At 41.8% G+C, this 17656-nt stretch overlaps 1 protein-coding gene across 1 annotated transcript; it reads left to right on the plus strand.

The window, feature by feature from the left end:
• Window positions 1-440: 440 nt before the first annotated feature.
• On the plus strand, window positions 441-17620 carry aste1b (asteroid structure-specific endonuclease 1b). Its single transcript, XM_078199778.1, has 4 exons — window positions 441-1804; window positions 3572-3779; window positions 10152-10347; window positions 14135-17620. The coding sequence occupies exons 1-4, from the start codon at window positions 458-460 to the stop codon at window positions 14439-14441; spliced, it is 2058 nt and encodes a 685-aa protein (XP_078055904.1). The 5' UTR covers window positions 441-457; the 3' UTR covers window positions 14442-17620.
• Window positions 17621-17656: the final 36 nt, after the last annotated feature.

Below are 17656 nucleotides of genomic sequence, written 5' to 3' on the forward strand. Positions count from 1 at the left end.
GCACCACAACAGACCCAGTCTGGGCAAAATGTAGATCAGTTTAAGTTATTAATTTGCTTAAGCAGTCAAATGTGCATCATGTTAGCCGTGACAGGCTCACTGGAGACTGACCTAGAATTTTTGATCACCGCACCGACTTTTACAATGAATGAGTTACCACGGGCATTATGATTGGACAGCTTGCATTCTTTTGTATTGCATTATCTGCCGGAGCCAGAGGCGAATAGGAGTGGCTGCTTTCATGGGAGAGGCATTAAGAAAGTTGTAACATTCTTCTAACTTTTGTTTAGTTGTGGTAGGACCTTCAATATGTAAAAAGCTGAGCCAATATAGATTGATACAGTGACTTTGGACTTTGCTTAAGTTACTAAATGAGCTCCATACAATGTTCTTATATGACCTAATCAGTTCAACTTATTGTATTTATCACCTAGGGTGAAGCCTTTCGTTCATTAACATGGGTATCCACGGATTGATGACCTATATTGGAGAAAATCGTACATTTTTTAATAACGTCAAGTTGCAAAATACAAAAATTGTAATCGATGGCAATAACTTATTTCACAGACTTTACTTTGACTCTGGTCTTGATCTGAAGCACGGAGGTGAATATGATTTGTTTACTGACTTCATCTGCAAGTTCTTTGAAGCCCTGTCTCTCTGCAACATTACACCATATGTGGTGTTTGATGGTGGATGTGACTGTACCGATAAGAAGTTTGAAACTATCAAACAGCGTGCCAGGGAGAAAATCCAAAAGGCACGCGTTATTTCGCGAGGTGGTGGCGGGACGTTACTGCCGCTGCTCGGCCCAGAGGTTTTTAAGCAAGTTTTAATGCATTTGCAAGTGCCTTTTGTCCAGTGTCATTCGGAAGCAGACCGTGACATTGTAACTCTCGCTAATCAGTGGACCTGCCCTGTTCTCTCACTAGACAGTGACTTCTGTGTCTTTGATTTGAAGGCTGGTTATTGTCCCCTCAATTACTTTAAATGGCGAAACATAATTACTCATAAAGACCACCCCGGCTCCTACCTTTCAGTCCAGTGTTTCTCCATTGAGAATTTCTGCAATCATTTTAGCCACATAAACAAAGCTCTTCTTCCTCTATTTGCGGTGTTGAATGGCAACGATTACGTGAACCTTTCTTCCCTGGAGACCTTTTTTGCTCGAGTTCGTTGCCATGCAAGGACTTCTGCTTCCACGGGAAGGAAAAACATGCGGATTCAAGGGCTCCTCAGCTGGCTGTCCAGATTTACTGATGCAAAGGAGGCTGTTGAAAATGTTCTGACATACCTCAAACAAAACGAACGCGAAGAGGTCCGCAAAGTTCTGTACTCCCTGATGGATGAATATACCCCCTCCGAAGTGGATCTTGCAAAGTTCTTTCAGAATAGAGATGTGAGACCCCACATACCCACTGCATTGGCCAGCAAAGCCCCCGAATGGGTGTGCCTTGCTCTGATCAAAGGAGAGTTGGCCCCATTTCTTAGTGACTGCTTGATCTTAAAGAGGATGTTTTTGCAAACCCAGGTGGAGAATGCAGGCAGACCCAGCAGTAATAGGTGCTCGTTGCATATTCGCCAGGTTATGTACGGACTGCTGCTGTATACCAACGAGCCTTGTCCTGACATAACAGATGTGTTGAGCAACATGTCGGGAGAGGTGGGCACTGAGGAATACAGCAAAGTGCACTGTGTGGAGGAATTCGATCGACACGAGCAAACACTGAGAAAAACTAGTGTTCGAGTGGTGCTGAAAAGATTTAACTCAAATGAAATCTATTCTTTGCAAAGACTACCCGAGGTGAGTGTACACATATAATATAAAGCGGAATATAAGAACTGAAGGTATACAATACGAAGGTACACACGGCACGGCAGAACAGTGGTTAGCACTGCTGCCTCACAGCGCCAGGGACCCGGATTCAATTCCTGGCTTGGGTCACTGTGCAGAGTCTGCACGTTCTCCCCGTGTCTGCGTGGGCTTCTTCCGGGTGCTCCAGTTTCCTCCCACAGTCTGAAAGACATGCTGGTTAGGTGCATTGGCCATATTAAGTTCTCCCTCAGTGTACCCCGACCAAGTGCCGGAGTGTGGCGACTAGGGATTTTCACAGTAACTTCATTGTAGTGTGAATGTAAGCCTACTTGTGACAATAAATAAACCTTTACACAATGCCATATACTTGACTTGTGTGGAGGGAGGTTTATTTAAGTCATAACCACCCCTGCATTGATCGCAATATTTCTTGAACTTTAGAGTTTTTTGGTAAAATTACCTGCATCAAAGCTGTGTCTGAAATATCTTTCATTTCAGCTCTGTTCACTGTATCAGGTTCTCCAGATTGCTGCCCACTGTTCACCTATGTGCAAATTAAAGTTTCCTACTTTCACTCACCAACGTGACATTTTTATTTTGAAAGCCACGCATCCAACAGTATTTCTGTGTGAGATTGACATCTTGTGCCTAATAACAGGCTCTTTTACCCGTGGATCCACCTCTATTTGAGTTGAGACAAGTTAGCCTAACTTCATGTGACACCCCTACATTTTACACAGCCAACATCTAGTTTTGTATTGACGTATTTCCCGTATCATTTGTACCTTATACCAAAAACAGAATTGTATGGAAATGCGCACCAGTCTAGACTTTGAAATTTGGCGAGTGTCCAGTTTAAGTTAAGTTCAGCTATTTTAAATTCATGTGAAGTACTTGTTGAAATTGTCCAGGTTTCTGCAAATTCTGCTTTCATCACGGGGTTTATATCTTATAACTTTAAAAATTCCTCATTCAAACTCTCGGCTTTTAGATGTGTTTTGTTAACACTCTTGCCAATTTGTGTGTCAGATTCGGGGTCTCCTGTCGTGTGTTTCGTGGAGGTGGCTCGCCATTGGTCGAGTGGTGGGATCTTCTGGTCCGGCGCTGTTGGCGGGTTTTCCCATTTTCCCACCACCAGCGAGAAACCTGCAGTAGGGGTTTGCCATCAGCAGGACCAGAAAATCCCACCAGCGAGATTGGCAGGAAAATTCCAGGCAATATTGGGGGGGAAAGAAATCCAGAAAGTGCTCTGCACATCTGGCAGCATCTGTGGAGAGAGACAATGAAACGTGAACTCTGATTCTATCTCCACAGATGCTGCCAGATCTGCTGAGTATTTCATACAAATTCGTAGACTTTTCAGCCCCTTGAGCCTGCTCCGCCATTCAGTAACATCATGTCTAATCTGACTGTTGCCTCAACGCCACTATCCTGCCTGACCCCGCTACTCTTTGATTCCCTTGTTAGACAAGAATCTACCTCTGCTTTTAAAAAACATTCATTGACTCTGCTTCTATCACTCTTGGGGAAGAGAGTTCAATGGACTCCCGAGCCTCAGAAAAAAATTCTTTTCATCTTCCACTTTTTAAAAAATATTTAAGTAAATCTCCAGTATTTTGTTTCTCTTTCAGATTTGCATCCTCCACAGTATTTAGGCAGTAAGCCATTCTGTTAATTAACAATTCCTTCTGAGCTGTAACCGTGTGTTTGGATTGATTTATTAGAGAATCCTGATTAGCATGTTATCTTTTGCAGGTTTCCACATTAGACAGAATCAACTTTCTACTGGACATCCTGAGCGCGAAATCTGATGTGCTGGCCTTGCCAGCTCACCTGCAGTTAACAGTTGCCGTAACCTGCTCCTGGGTAGTCCATGTTGAACCCAGAGTGACATTGCATCATCTTCAGGCTTTGCTGCTTTGCATTGTAACTGGAGAACTGCATAAATTAATACACAAGCCAGGTAAATAGAAACTATGTAAAACAAATCATATGCGTGGAGGCATCCATTTATGAGTTTGAATATGACAGCGGAGCCTGACTGCAGACCCGAATGGCTTTTCACAGTGCAAGCAAGGATGAATTATCGTTTTTGTTGGGATTGCCTAGTCTTTCTAGCTGACCTTTTGTCCCTAGCTGCCTGCATTTTGTTGTTACAAAGGAAATGCCACCACTACTTGAGATGGTTCCCTAGGTATTTCTTATTTGATTTGATTTTATTATTGTCATATGTATTAGTGTACAGTGAAAAGTATTGTTTCTTGTACAAAACATACCATACATAGAGAAGGAAAGGAGAAAGTGCAGAATATAGTGTAACAGTCATAGCTAGGGTGTAGAGAAAATCATTTTAAATGAAGTAGGTCCATTCAAAGATCTGACAGCAGCAGGGAAGAAACTGTTCTTAAGTCGGTTGGTACGTGTCCTCAGACTTTTATATCTTTTCCCCAATGGAAGAAGGTGGAAGAGAGCATGTCCAGGGTGCGTGGGGTCATTGATTATGCTGGCTGCTTTTCCAAGTCAGCGGGAAATGTAGACAGAGTCAATGGATGGGAGGCTGATTTGTGTGAGGGACTGGGCTTTGTTCACAATCCTTTGTAGTTTTTTGCGGTCTTGGACAGAGCAGGAGCCATACCAAGTTGAGATACAATCCGAAATCTGGAATTAAAAGTCTAATGATGACCATTAAACCATTGTCGATTGTTGTAAAAATCGATCTTATTCACTAATGTCCTTTTTAGGGAAAGAAATCCGCTGTCCTTACCCGGTCTGGCCTACACGTGACTCCAGAGCCACAACATTGTGGTTGACCCTCAAATGCCCTCTGAAATGGAGGGCAGTTAGGGACGGGCAATAAATGCTGGTCCAGCCAGTGACACTCCGATCCCTTAAATGAATAAACACAAACAAAAGAATGCTTTCTGTGGTGCGTCTGTAAAAGTTGGTGAGAGTCGTAGCTGACATGCCAAATTTCTTTATCTTTCTAAGAAAGTAGAGACGTTGGTGGGCTTTCTTAATTAAGCCCTTAACTAACTCCACTTTCTTGTGCATGTCTGTGATGGACGTGCCACATTTCCTTAGGTTTATCTTCACAGAGCCTATGAACCTTAATCTCAGCCAACTTCCCAGGCTGGTGTTGACTGTGAATACATGACCACCTTGGGATAAAATCAATCTTGGGTACTATACATCCACCCTACCTAAGCTGGGCACTGATGATGAGTGCTTCAGTTGTCCTCCCATTTGCTGCCTGCGACATTCCAAATGCATCTCATGCACGTCAGTGATAAATTAATGCTGCATCATATGATATCGATTTTGTTTTACAATTTTACTACACTGATTTTGTGATCTGAATCAGTCCCTTCCTTTCACCACCTGTTCTCACTTTTCCCTGTCCTGGATAAAATAGATGACAAACTTATTTGTGGTGGAATTGGCACTCCTTTGTTACATTATTGACAGTTGTGGAACGGATTGCCAATCCTTAGGCTGTTCATTTGTGCTGTAACACTAAGGGTTGTTCATACTTCCTGCACGTGCGCAGAGGCAGTGTCAGTCACAAAGTGAAAGATGCTTTTAAGTACAGCTGATGTCTCATAACTCATTTTATCGCTAGTCTCAGTTAAGTTTTGAAATGCAGACTGAAACCTATTATTCGGGAGTAAATTAAAACTGGGCCATGTTAGGATTAACTGATTCCCAGAATGTTTTGTTCATTCGTCTAATTATTAAAATTCTCATCAGAAATACATCAGGGTATTGTTCTTTTAATTAGAACCTTTTTGCTGATGCCATCAAAAAAAACTTTGAAGAACAAACTCTGTCTAATATTATATCTTAACGCTTTATTGTATAAAACTTATAAGGCTGCATTTGGAATATCGCGTGCAGTTCTGGTCGCCACACTATTAGGACGGGAGTGCAAAAAAGGTTTACCAGGATGTTGCCTGGTCTGGAGAGTTTTGGGTATGAGAGGTTGGATAAATTCAGATTGTTTTCACAGGAAAGATGGAGGCTGAGGGGTGACCTGATAGAAGTCTCCAAAATTGATTTGAGTTTTGGTTTGATTTATTATCACGTGTATTGGGATACAGTGAGAAGTATTGTTTCTTGTGCACTATACAGACAAAACATACCATTCATAGAGTACATGGGGGGAAGGAAAGGAGAGGGTGCAGAATATAGTGTTAGTCAAAGCTAGGGTGTAGAAAAAGATCAGTTTAATATATGGTAAGTCCATTCAAAAGTCTGATGACAGCAGGGAAGAAGCTGTTATTGACTCGGTTGGTATATGATCTCAGACTTGTGTATTTTTCTCCTGACGGAAGAAGGTGGAAGAGAGCATGTCCGGGGTGTGTGGAGTTCTGGCTGCTTTTCTGAGGCAGCGGGAAGTGTCGCCGAGTTATGTTCAGTGTTTGATAACTTTCTCATCAGAATATCTTCCTTTCTGTGATCAGCAATGCTAACCACTGTGCCACCAAGAAAAGAGTAAGTCCGGGGTGCATGGAGTCCTTAATTATGCTGGCTGTTTTTCCGAGGCAGCTTCAAGTGTAAATGGAGTTTAAGGATGGGGGGCTGGTTTGCGTGATGGACTAGGCTGCATTCACGACCCTTTGTAGTTTCTTGCGGTCCTGGTCAGAGTAGGAGCCATACCAAGCTTTGGTGCATCTGTAAGAATTGGTGAGAGTTATGTTGGACACGCCAAATTTCCTTAGCCTCCTGAGAACGTAGAGGTGTTGGTGTTTTTTTAAACTATAGCTGGCGGTGTGGAAGGACTAGGACAGGTTGTTGTTGATGTGGACGCCTAGAAACTTGAAGCTCTTGACCATTTCCACTTCATCACTTTTGATGTAGACAGGGGCGTGTCCTCCACTATGCTTCCTGAAGTCAATGACCATCATTTTACTAACATTAAAGGAGGGATTATTGTCATTGCACCATTTCACCAGATTCTCTGCTATTCAACAAGGGTGGTAGAGTGAGTGAGCCTCAAGTCCGTATTGGGGAAGTTGCTAAAGTCCATTATCAAGGATTTCATAACTCAGCATTTGGGAGGCCGTAATATAATCAGACAAAGTCAGCATGGATTTACAAAAGGGAAATCGTGCTTGATGAATCTATTGGAAATGTTTGAGGATGTAACTAGTAGAGGTGACCGAGGAGAACAAGTGGATGTGGTTTATTTAGACTTTCAGAAGGCTTTTGACAAGGTCTTACATAACATAAAGTTAAAGCACGTGATCGCAGGTATTGTCTTGGGATGGATACAAAGCTGGTTAGCAGATAGAAAGCAAAGAGTTGGCATAAATGAGTTTTTATCTGATTGGCAGTTAGCGACTAATGGGGTTCCACAGGGATCTATGCTAGGACCCCAACTGTTCGCATAAATGATCTGGAAGAGGGAACTGAATGTATTATCTCCAAATTTGCCAATGAAACGAAGTTAGGGGGTGGGTGAGCTGTGAGGAGGATGCAAAGACGCTTCAGCGTGATTTGGACAGGCTGAGTGTGTGGGCATATGCATGGCAGACGCAATATAATGTGGATAAATGAGGTTATTCACTTTGGTAGCAATAATAGGAAGACAGATTATTACTTGAATGGATGTAAGTTGAGAGAGGTGGATACCTTGCTGTCCTTGTGCATCAGTCACTGAAAGTATATGCGCAAGTACAGCAGGCAGTAAAGAAGGCAAATGATGTATGTTGGCCTCCATAGCGAAAAGGTTTGAACATAGGGATGTTTTGCTGCAATTGTATAGGGTGTTGGTGAGGCCACACCTGGTGTATTGTGTGCAGTTTTGGTGTCCTTATCTTAGTTTGGCGATGAGTTTTGTTGGGATAATGGTATCGAAGACTGAGCTGTAGTCAATGAATAGGAGTCTGACTCAAGTGTCCTTGTTATCCAGATGTTCCAGGTTTGAATGTAGGGCTAGGGAGATGGCGTCTGAGGTATTTATAGGGTGGATAGTCAGAGGCTTTTTCCCAAGGTGGAAAGGGTGACTGCAAGAGGGTATAGGTTTAAGGTGAGAGTGGTAAGTTTAGGGGAGATGTGCGGGGAACTTTTTTCCACATCGGGTGGTGGGTGCCTGGAACGCACTGCCAGCGGAGGTGGTGGAAGGCACGTCAGCAACATTCAAGGTGTATCTTGCTAGGCATATGAACGGGAGACGAACAGGGATAGAAACCGCATATTAGCTCAGGCCTGGTGGGCAGAAGGACTTGTTCCTGTACTTTATTCTTACTGTTTTCTGCAAATGTATTCTTTGGCTGGGCTCTCCCAGGTAGTCATTGTTCGCTGTTTATAATTTGTGTACTTGTGACAAGGGCCTTTATTCATCACAATTGTTCTGTGTTTTGAATTAAAAAGTAAAAATAAGGAAGGCATAGATAGGGTGAACGGTGGGAAGCTTTTCCCCGGGTCGGTGGTGACGTTCACGAGGGGGTCATAGGTTCAAGGTGAAGGGGGGGAGGTTTAACACAGATATCAGAAGGACATATTTCACACAGAGGGTCGTGGGGGCCTGGAATGTGTTGCCGGGCAAGGTGGTGGAGGCGGACACACTGGGAACGTTTAAGACTTATCTAGACAGCTATATGAACGGAGTGGGAATGGAGGGATACAAAAGAGTGGTCTAGTCTGGACCAGGGAGCGGCGCGGGCTAATTGTTCCTTGTTTCTCGTTTCAAGGCTTCATTCTATGATCATCTTGCTGGTGCCAGTACAGAGCGAGACTGCGGATAGTTGGGAACCTGTCTCGGGGGCAGGGAATTCATATGGTGTTCGTGGAAGTGGAAATGACTAGGGTTGGGAAGCATTTTCCGATCAGGGCCATTGTGATCTCCTGGACTCGTTTCGATCGCCTCAGGGGGTCGGAGAGGAATTTCCCAGATTTTTTTTCCCCATATTGGCCCTGGGGTTTTTCACTCTGGGTTTTCGCCTCTCCCTGGAGATCACATGGTCTGGAATGGGGGGTGGGGGTGAGTTAATAGGTTGTAATGAACAAAGCATCGTAGCTGTGAGGGACAGCTCGGTGGATAGGATATTGGTATGTAGATAGGCTGGAAAATTGGGCGGGGATCCTGGATTCAGGATTCAATCCTGGACCGGGGAGCGGCGCGGGCTTGGAGGGCCGAAGGGCCTGTTCCTGTGCTGTATTGTTCTTTGTTCTTTGAAGTGCAGAGGGATCTGGGTATCCTAGTGCATGAATCATAAAAGGCCAGTATACAGTAATTAGGAAAGCTAATAGAATTATCATTTATTGAGAGAGGAATTGTCAGGAGCTCGTTGTGCAGGGCATTAGTGAGATGACAGTGGGAGTACTGTGTACAATATTAGTCATCTTATTTATGGAAGATTTAAATGCATTGGAAGCAGTTCAGAGAAAGTTTATCAGACTAATACCTGGAATGGGTGGGTTGTCTTACGAGGAAAGGTTAGAAAGGCTGGGCTTGTATCCGCTGGAGTTTAGAAGAGTAAGAGGCAACTTGATTGAAACATATAAGATGCTGAGGGATCTTGACAAGGTGGAGCAGGAAAGGATGTTTCCTCTTGTTGGATAATCTGGAACTAGGGGTCACCCATTTAGAACAGAGATTAAGTGGCACCCAGAGGGTTGAGAGTCTTTGGAACTCTCTTCCTGAAAAGGTTATGGAAACAGAATCTTTGAATATTAAGTCAGCGGTAGGTAGAGATAATTTATTGGGGGGTAGGTCGGATGCCGATTTGAGGTTCCTATCAGATCAGCCATAATAAATGACGAAGCAGGCTCGAGGGGCTCAACATCCTCCTCTCTTTGCAAGGAATAAAAAAAACTACATTTGAAAACAAAATTGTGCAATGTGGGGCTCAAGGTAATGACATTAAGAGTCCCATTTAGTATCAAATGAGCTAGCCGGGCTGTGCAAGAATTGGCATTTGCAGCAGCACGGAAAGCAATTTGATTCCCTCTTTCTTTCACACGACAAAAACCAGTTTGTTAGCCTGCCTGTTGCCCTGGCCAAAGTCAAATCTAGGACATTTTGAATAATTTTGAATCACTTCATGGAAAATCTTACAGAATTCATTTTTTTGCAACTTTACTTAAAAAGACCAATGTTCTGGCACAAGGGTTAATGTTAAATGGTGGACCTGACTTAATTCTTAGGAGAATGTTTTGATGGCTGTCCCAGAAGCAGTCACAGGGATTCAGAGACTCACGTGCATTTCGGGAATCTTGAATATTCTGCAGCAGCACAGGCCTGCTTCTGTGAACCGAAATGTTAAATCTAACAAGTAATTGCTGAGGAACTTGGAGGGCATGACTAATTATGTTTACATTTAAATTTGTCTAGATAACAGCAGCTCTGTGGAGAGGAGTGTCAGAATAGTGTATGACAGACTCTGCCAGCTGAGACCACGTAAGCAGCAGATGGTAAATCTGGATTTGGATGTGGCTCATGTATTCTGTCAGTGGCAGAGCTGTCTCTTAATGGGAATCTACCTAAATCAGCTCCTGTGCTGTCCCCTTCCAGTACCTGATATTAAATGGTAAGGACATATGTACAAGCTAATTCTAAATAACTGTATGATCACAAAGGATTATTAAATGCCAGCTTAATGTTCAACTCACCTAAAAAATGGATAAAGCCTTTTGACTCCCTTAGATTCCGGGAAATAAGAGTTTGGTTGGTAGATAAGTGTGAATATAATTCGTATTGAATTGCCTGCAAATGCTATTAGTGATAAATGAGCTCTACGTGCTTCTTCCCTCTATAACATGTGAATTTGGTTAAAAGGTACAATAATTGTGGTGCAGCACTTTCTCCCCCCTTCTCTGAACAAAAACTCACCTTCATCTGTAAGATCCCCTCCAAGCCCCACACGACCCTGAATTGGAAATACAGCAGCCATTCCTTCACTGTCATTGGATTAAAGTCTTAAAACTCCCTCCCTAACAGCACTGTGGGTGTACCTACACCACCTGGACAGCAGCAGTTTCAAGAAGGCAACTCACCGCCCCCTCTCGGGCATTTAGGGATGGGCAATAAATGTTGGCTTAGCCAGTGAAGACCACATCCCATGAAAGAATAAAAGAAACTTGTGGTCTTGTCACTAGAATTTACACTATAAACAGCAGGTTCAAAATATTGCAATAGTCTAAATATAAGGTTAAGAAAATGATCATGCAATTAGTACAGAGTAGTTATTTTATCCTGTAAATAACTGGTTTCAGATTCCTTCAGCTTTGTCTTCCCCAATTAAAATTACACTTTAACTATTCTACATGATGTAACTGGGCTACATGATGGCAGATGAAATTTAATGCGAAGAAATTAGGTGATATATTTAGGGAGGAAGGAAAAAGCATGCACACTAAACGGTTAAAAATGTTATGGTACACACCTGGGGTGGGATTCTCCAGCCACGCTCACCTCAAAACCGGAGAATCTCACCCGAGGCCACTGGACATTGTAGTGGGTGGGAGGCATGGTCCACCTCTGCCCACTACAATCCCCGTGGCGGACGGGAGAATTCCGGCCCTGGTGTTCAGTTACAGAAATCTTTAAAAATGAGGTAAAGTTGTAAATAAACTTACAGGATCCTTGATTTCTAAATAAAAGTGTAGCGTACAATGACAGAGTTAATGCTAAGCTTATGCACATGAGACGGAATTTTCTGATATTTTTTCTAAGTGTTGTTTCCGTTGGGAAAAGCAGAGAGCAGCCGCCAACTGTCTTTTACCAGGTTTCCCTGCCATATTTTCAAACAGAGGAAAAAAATGGAAGTGGCGGCCCCGTGACATCATGTTGGTGGGGCAGGCTCAGCAACCTAGGCTGATCAAAAAATAAAAAAGGAAGTGCCCCCCACCCTGGTACTGCCTGGGCATGACCCTTTACCCCCCCGGGGGCTCTGTGTACCTGCGTGTCCCCGGTGGGTGTCCTCCACCAGGTCCCTGTTTGTCAGAATCTGCTGTAAACCCTGCTGATGTGACATGAGGGAGGCAGAGAGGCCCACTAATATTTAAATGTATGGTAATAGGGTTCCTGACCTCACATGGCAGGAACCACAGTCCATCATTGGGGGGGGGGGGGGTAAATCCTACAGCGTTTTTACGCTGATTCTCCACCCCCACCAGCTTTTCTGCTGCCAAAAATGGGGCTGCAGAATCCCTACTTTTCAGTTTTGCTTACCTTATTTTAGGAGGGTTATCAAGGCTGCAAGAGTGTTAATATTTGGATGAGAGCTCTTTAATAAGGAGCATTGACTAGAGAAAACAGCAACACAGGGCAAGAGATTTGATGGAGGTGTCAATGGCCTTTGCTTAAAACGAAAAATCTATTGCCACTGGTCTGAGTTGCTCATCAGAAAGCAAAGAATCGCCAAAAACGGTGAGATGGCTGCATTTTCCTTTTTCACCAAGATGAGATGTTTGGGATATGGAATGGCAAAATCATAATTCAGAAAATGGAAATTGGTGATTTTAAATTTAAATGGGGAGTGGGAATGTGCAACTCTCTCCACTCGAATGCTGTGGATATTTAGTGAATTGAAATTATTTTAAATTGAGAAATTATTCAGCAAAGGTATCCATGGATTTGAATCGATGCCCAGTAAATGGAAATGAGGTTAGGATCAGTTATGATCCAGCAAATGGTGCAAAAGGATTGAGCACAGGCCCTGCTGTTGTTTCTATGTATGGTGAATGGATAGGGAAAATAGTTTCCTTCTGTCCTGGATCATTCTAAAATAGGGCCGTGGGATATGGTTAATATCTTTTAAGTATGCTGATTTCTAATTTAGGAGCAAACAGTTATGATTGAACTCAGATTAGCACAATATAGGAATACAGATTATACCACGATGCAGCAATTTCCATACTTATAATTAAAGCAGTCTAATTGCAGAAGTACTCTACCCTTTCCAAAACAATGCTCTAAGATATGCACTAGAAATTGGTCAGTAACAGTAATACTGACAACTAAACATATTTCCTGACAGCCATGGAAGGGCAATGAAGCGAATGGCTCAGCTGACTGAGAAGAATGTGCTAAGAAAATAGAGGTCAGCAAATCGTCCACCTCAGCCCACCGCCTTCCTCTGCAGCAAGTGTGGCAGAGATTGCCATATCAGAGTGGAGCGCCCGAACCACACCAAACAATGTTTGATACCAAGTCAAACACCACAGCACAAACACAAGGCTGCCACATATAGATAACTTTCCTATAGAGTCAGGTTTACAGCATGGAAACAGGCCGTTCGGCCCAACTTGTCCATGCCGCCCAGTTTTTACCACTGAGCTAATCCCAATTGCCTGGATTGGATCCATATCCCTCTATACCAATCTTACCCATGTAACTGTCTATAAACGCTTTTTAAGAAAAAATCTGGACCCTTGTATCTCTCCCGTCTCACCTTAAATCTATGCCCTCTCGTTTTAGATTCCCCTATCTTTGGGAAAAAAATGTTGACTATCTAACTGATTTACGCTCTCATTATTTTATAGACCTCTTATAAGATCACCCCCAAGTCTCCTAGCTACAGTGAAAAAAGTCGCAGTCTATCCAGGCTCTCCTTATAACTCAAACCATCAAGTCCCAGGAACATCCTAGTAAATCTTTCCTGCACTATCCTTTCTATGATAGGGTGACCAAAACTGTACACAGTATTCCAAGTGTGGCCTTACCAATGTCTTGTACAACTTTAACAAAATATCCCAACTCCTGTCGTCAATGTTCTGACCAATGAAACCAAGCATGCCGAATGCCGCCTTCACCACTCTGTCCACCTGTGACTCCACTTTCAAAGAGCTATGAACCTGTGCTCCTAGATCTTTGTTCTGTAACTCTCCCCAACACCCTACCATTAACTGAGTAAGGCCTGCCCTGGTTCGATCTACCAAAATGCATCACCTCGCATTTATCTAAATTAAACTCCACCTGCCATTCATCAGCCCCCTGGCCCAATTGATCAAGATCCCGTTGCAATCCAAGATGACCTTCACTGTCCACTATGTCACCAATTTCCTTCCAGCTTTTCAGTTTGTAATAATTCTCTTCAATTTCTGCAATTCATGGGACTCCGTATATGTATGTTCTCTGTGATTGAAGAAATGTCCCCAAGACCCTAACCGGCCTTAGATCAGTGCTGGAAGAAACTTGCGTTAGTGTTACCAGGAAAAAATATTCACTTTACTAATGTATTTTGAAGCCTGCTGATGATCAGAAGTTTTATATTTTAAGCAATGCTATCAGTTTTTGAATGAACCAAGTTGATTTCCTGCATAATCCTTTAAGAATTCCATCTCATATCTGTTCTTTCTCTCTATCCTGAAAAGCCTCTATCGTGGCTCTTTTGTGCATAATTTGTACAAAGAGCTAAAATCGAAGGTTGCTGCAGAGGATTTACTGAGAGGTTCTCTGACTGCGGCTGAAGTTTACCACGAGCTCCTGCACGCACTGACCACCATGATTCCAGCAGACTTCTTCCAGAAGAAAAAAAAGTCCAAGTCTCGAGACAAATTGAAGGCGAAACAAACAACTGATTCAACTGGATCATCAACAAGCAAGGAGCATCAGCTGCCCCCTGTCTGGACTGATGCAAATAACCAATTTGCAGTCTTGTCAGTGGAGGATTTTGGGTAAAACCACAATGTTACTTTGCAGCACCAAAAACTTGGAATCTCGAATACAAAGTGAATGTGAGACATTTTTCTCAGCATCGCGCACAGCTTTGTCAGTGTCAGATCACCACAACCCATTTTGTTTTTAAACTTGCCCTTTAAAGAGAAAAGCAGTTAATTTTATGGTGAATTTGCATCACTTCTATAAAATTGACAACGTTGCTCAAAAATTTGGTGTGTTTGTGCAAAGAACCCAAAGCCAAATTCCTTAACCAGACAAGAGGCGCACATTGCTGCTGTAATATAGCAGCTTTATGAAGTGTTTAGCTCGGATTTAAAGTTCGAGAACCATCGGTTTGGGAAGTAGCTCATCAAATATTTTAGCTGTAGGCTAAATTAATCTCATGACCTTTTCTTGCAAACCAAATTTACTGTAAAATAAACTGCTAGTTTTCTTCCATTGCTATTATGTAGATTTTGGCCAGCACTCTATCATATTTTCAAAATTTGTTGTGGTGATTTGTACACTTTGCTCTCCCCCTTCCCAGCCAATTACTAAGCACATTTATATTCATCTTCCCTGAAGGCAATTAACTCTCACTGAGCAGATTTCCTTTTTCAAAATGAGGTAAGTTGCCATTTAAAACTGGCCTACTTCTCAGTTCATCAAAGCTGAGCCAAATCTGCTTTTCACCGGTTATACACAATTCCAGCCTTTTCATTTTCTCCATCAGCTGGGGATTGAGTATCCAAACAGTGTTATCTGGTGCAGTATAGGCCAGGAGTTGAATCATGGGCAATTGACTTAAGTTCATTAAGCAACCAGAGCTGTTTGCAAGTTATCATGAAGTGACAATCCCAACTTGAGACCATGTGGGGGTTACAGTTAAATAAAGATCCAGTGGGGGGTTAAAAGGGTGTGAAATGATCAGAGCATCATCATCCTTCCACATTACTGTGCTAATTTGACATCTAACACGAGATACATTTTGAAGAACTGTTTATAATGTTGCCTTCCATCTTTTAGATCAGCAGACTATAATGTAAAATACAAGTAAACGGTTTAATATTGAAAAGAGTAGCTTTGATATGCATTAAACATTGTGCAGAAATCACTAATTTATGTTGGCTAATTTCAGGACAATATCCTGAAGTAGTATATTTTATTCAGTGCTTTCATTTTACAAGTACTAGATTGTCATACCAGCCAAGTTACATCTTTCTTTATCACCAAAGTCTCAACAGTTTTCATTCTGAATTAACAGAGTTGTTGCAACCATTATCTAATTATATACAGAGATGGAATAAAATCTTGTTTTAAGATTTTTATTTTGTGGGGACAGAACACTGTTAATGCTCAATGCATTACAGCACATCCATCATTTATAAAATATTTGATTTTTAAAAATAAACTTCATGCCATGTTCTAGGGGCAAGTAAACCAAAGAAGCTAACTTAACAGTATACAGGCACAAGAATAAACCAGTATTAACATTTTTAAATCCAATATTAACAGCTAGTTTCTGCACTGTTTAATTGGAGTTTCCAGTTCACATGTTCTCTACAGCCTCTTTCCCCAAGTTTGAGACAATTTCATTATTCATAAAAACAAAAAGATTTAGAATTCCATCTGTCAGGAATTCCTACATCAACCGTATTAAATTTGGCTTGCTGATTTACTTGCAAGAAATAAAACCAGTTTCCAAAACAGCAAGGAGTCAATGCATTCCAAGCTCTAGTGTGCATAAATGTCCAACGTGCCATGGTTCTTCATAACCTAAGAAACAAATTTTCTCCACAAAATCAAACAAACTTGCTTACAAAAGAATTGCTTCTTGAAAAATACTTCATGCTGTGGATGATGGAAGTTGTTAAATGATTAAAAACTCACTCAAGGTCAGTAAACATAAGAATTAGAACGTATCCAGTAGGGAGGTGGTTTTAACAAGATAGGAGTTGCAGAAATCTGGCTGTATTAAATGCAGCAGCTTGGACCATTTCAAGCCACTATGTTCCTGTTTGTTGAATTTCTCCATTACCATTTACCCCCTCATCAACTGACAGAAAGATTTTAGGTAAAGCATAAAATTTCAAAGAGTAAATTTTATGCTTGTTGATAATGACAAAACAAGAGTTGAGAATGTGAACTGTGATTTACATAATATTCAATAAAAAAAACATGTAAAAATTAAACAAATCTTTTTAGTATTAAGTTTTTACAATAACATTGTTATGGCTTAAAATGGTTCAGGGGAGATTTTTATAACAACTACAACCAATATTGCATCTTTAATATAAAACATTCCAAGCCACAGACAGAAAATACACAGGTTTCAGCGAGGATATCTTTTTAAAATCTAAAAAACAGAAATTGACCTTATTGCAAGGGGGCTAGAATACAGAGATTGAAGTTTTGTGGTCTAAAATTCTGATTAGACCCTATTTGGAATACTGCATCCAGTTCTGGGCACAACACCTCAAATAATATATTAGCTTTGGAAGGGCTACAGTGCAGATTCACCAGAATGATACCAGCGCTGAAAGGTTTCAATAAGGACTGGACGTAGACTAGGCTCGTACACCCTTGGGTTTAATAGGGGGGAGATTTAATTTAAATCATAGAATCCCTAGTGTAGTATGAGGCCATTTGGCCCATCAAGTCTTCACTGACCACAACCCCACCCAGGCCCTATTCCCATAACATGACATATTTGCTGATCTCCCTGACACTAGGGTCAATTTATCACAGCCAATCAACCTAACCTGCACATCTTTGGACTGTGGGAGGAAACCCACGCAGACATAGGAGGAATGTGCAAACTCCACACAGTGACCCAAGCCAGGAATCGAACCCAGGTCTCTGGTGCTGAGAGTCAGCAGTGCCACCGTCGCTAAAGGATTCAGACGGTAGAGACTTCCCTCTGACAATGTGCCTCAATATCTGGTGATTATTCTTAGACATTTACTTGCAGTACATTGAAACATCCCTGTAATGGTGAGCTATTACAAATTGCCATCCTTTGGCATTTTTTCCTAGTTATTTCTAATTCCAAAGATGATCACAAAGGCATTGAAGCTATAGAATTGTATCTGTCCCACTTAGAATTGCAGTTACAGCAATTAAACATTATTTGTTTTTATTTACTATTGCATGTACACCCATGTTCATTAATAAAATTGCTAGAAGGTATTATATTCTCCAAGCACCACTAACATCTTGAGGCTTTATTAAAATTT

Source organism: Mustelus asterias, chromosome 2, assembly GCF_964213995.1.
Source record: "Mustelus asterias chromosome 2, sMusAst1.hap1.1, whole genome shotgun sequence".
NCBI classification, from domain to species: Eukaryota; Metazoa; Chordata; class Chondrichthyes; order Carcharhiniformes; family Triakidae; genus Mustelus; species Mustelus asterias.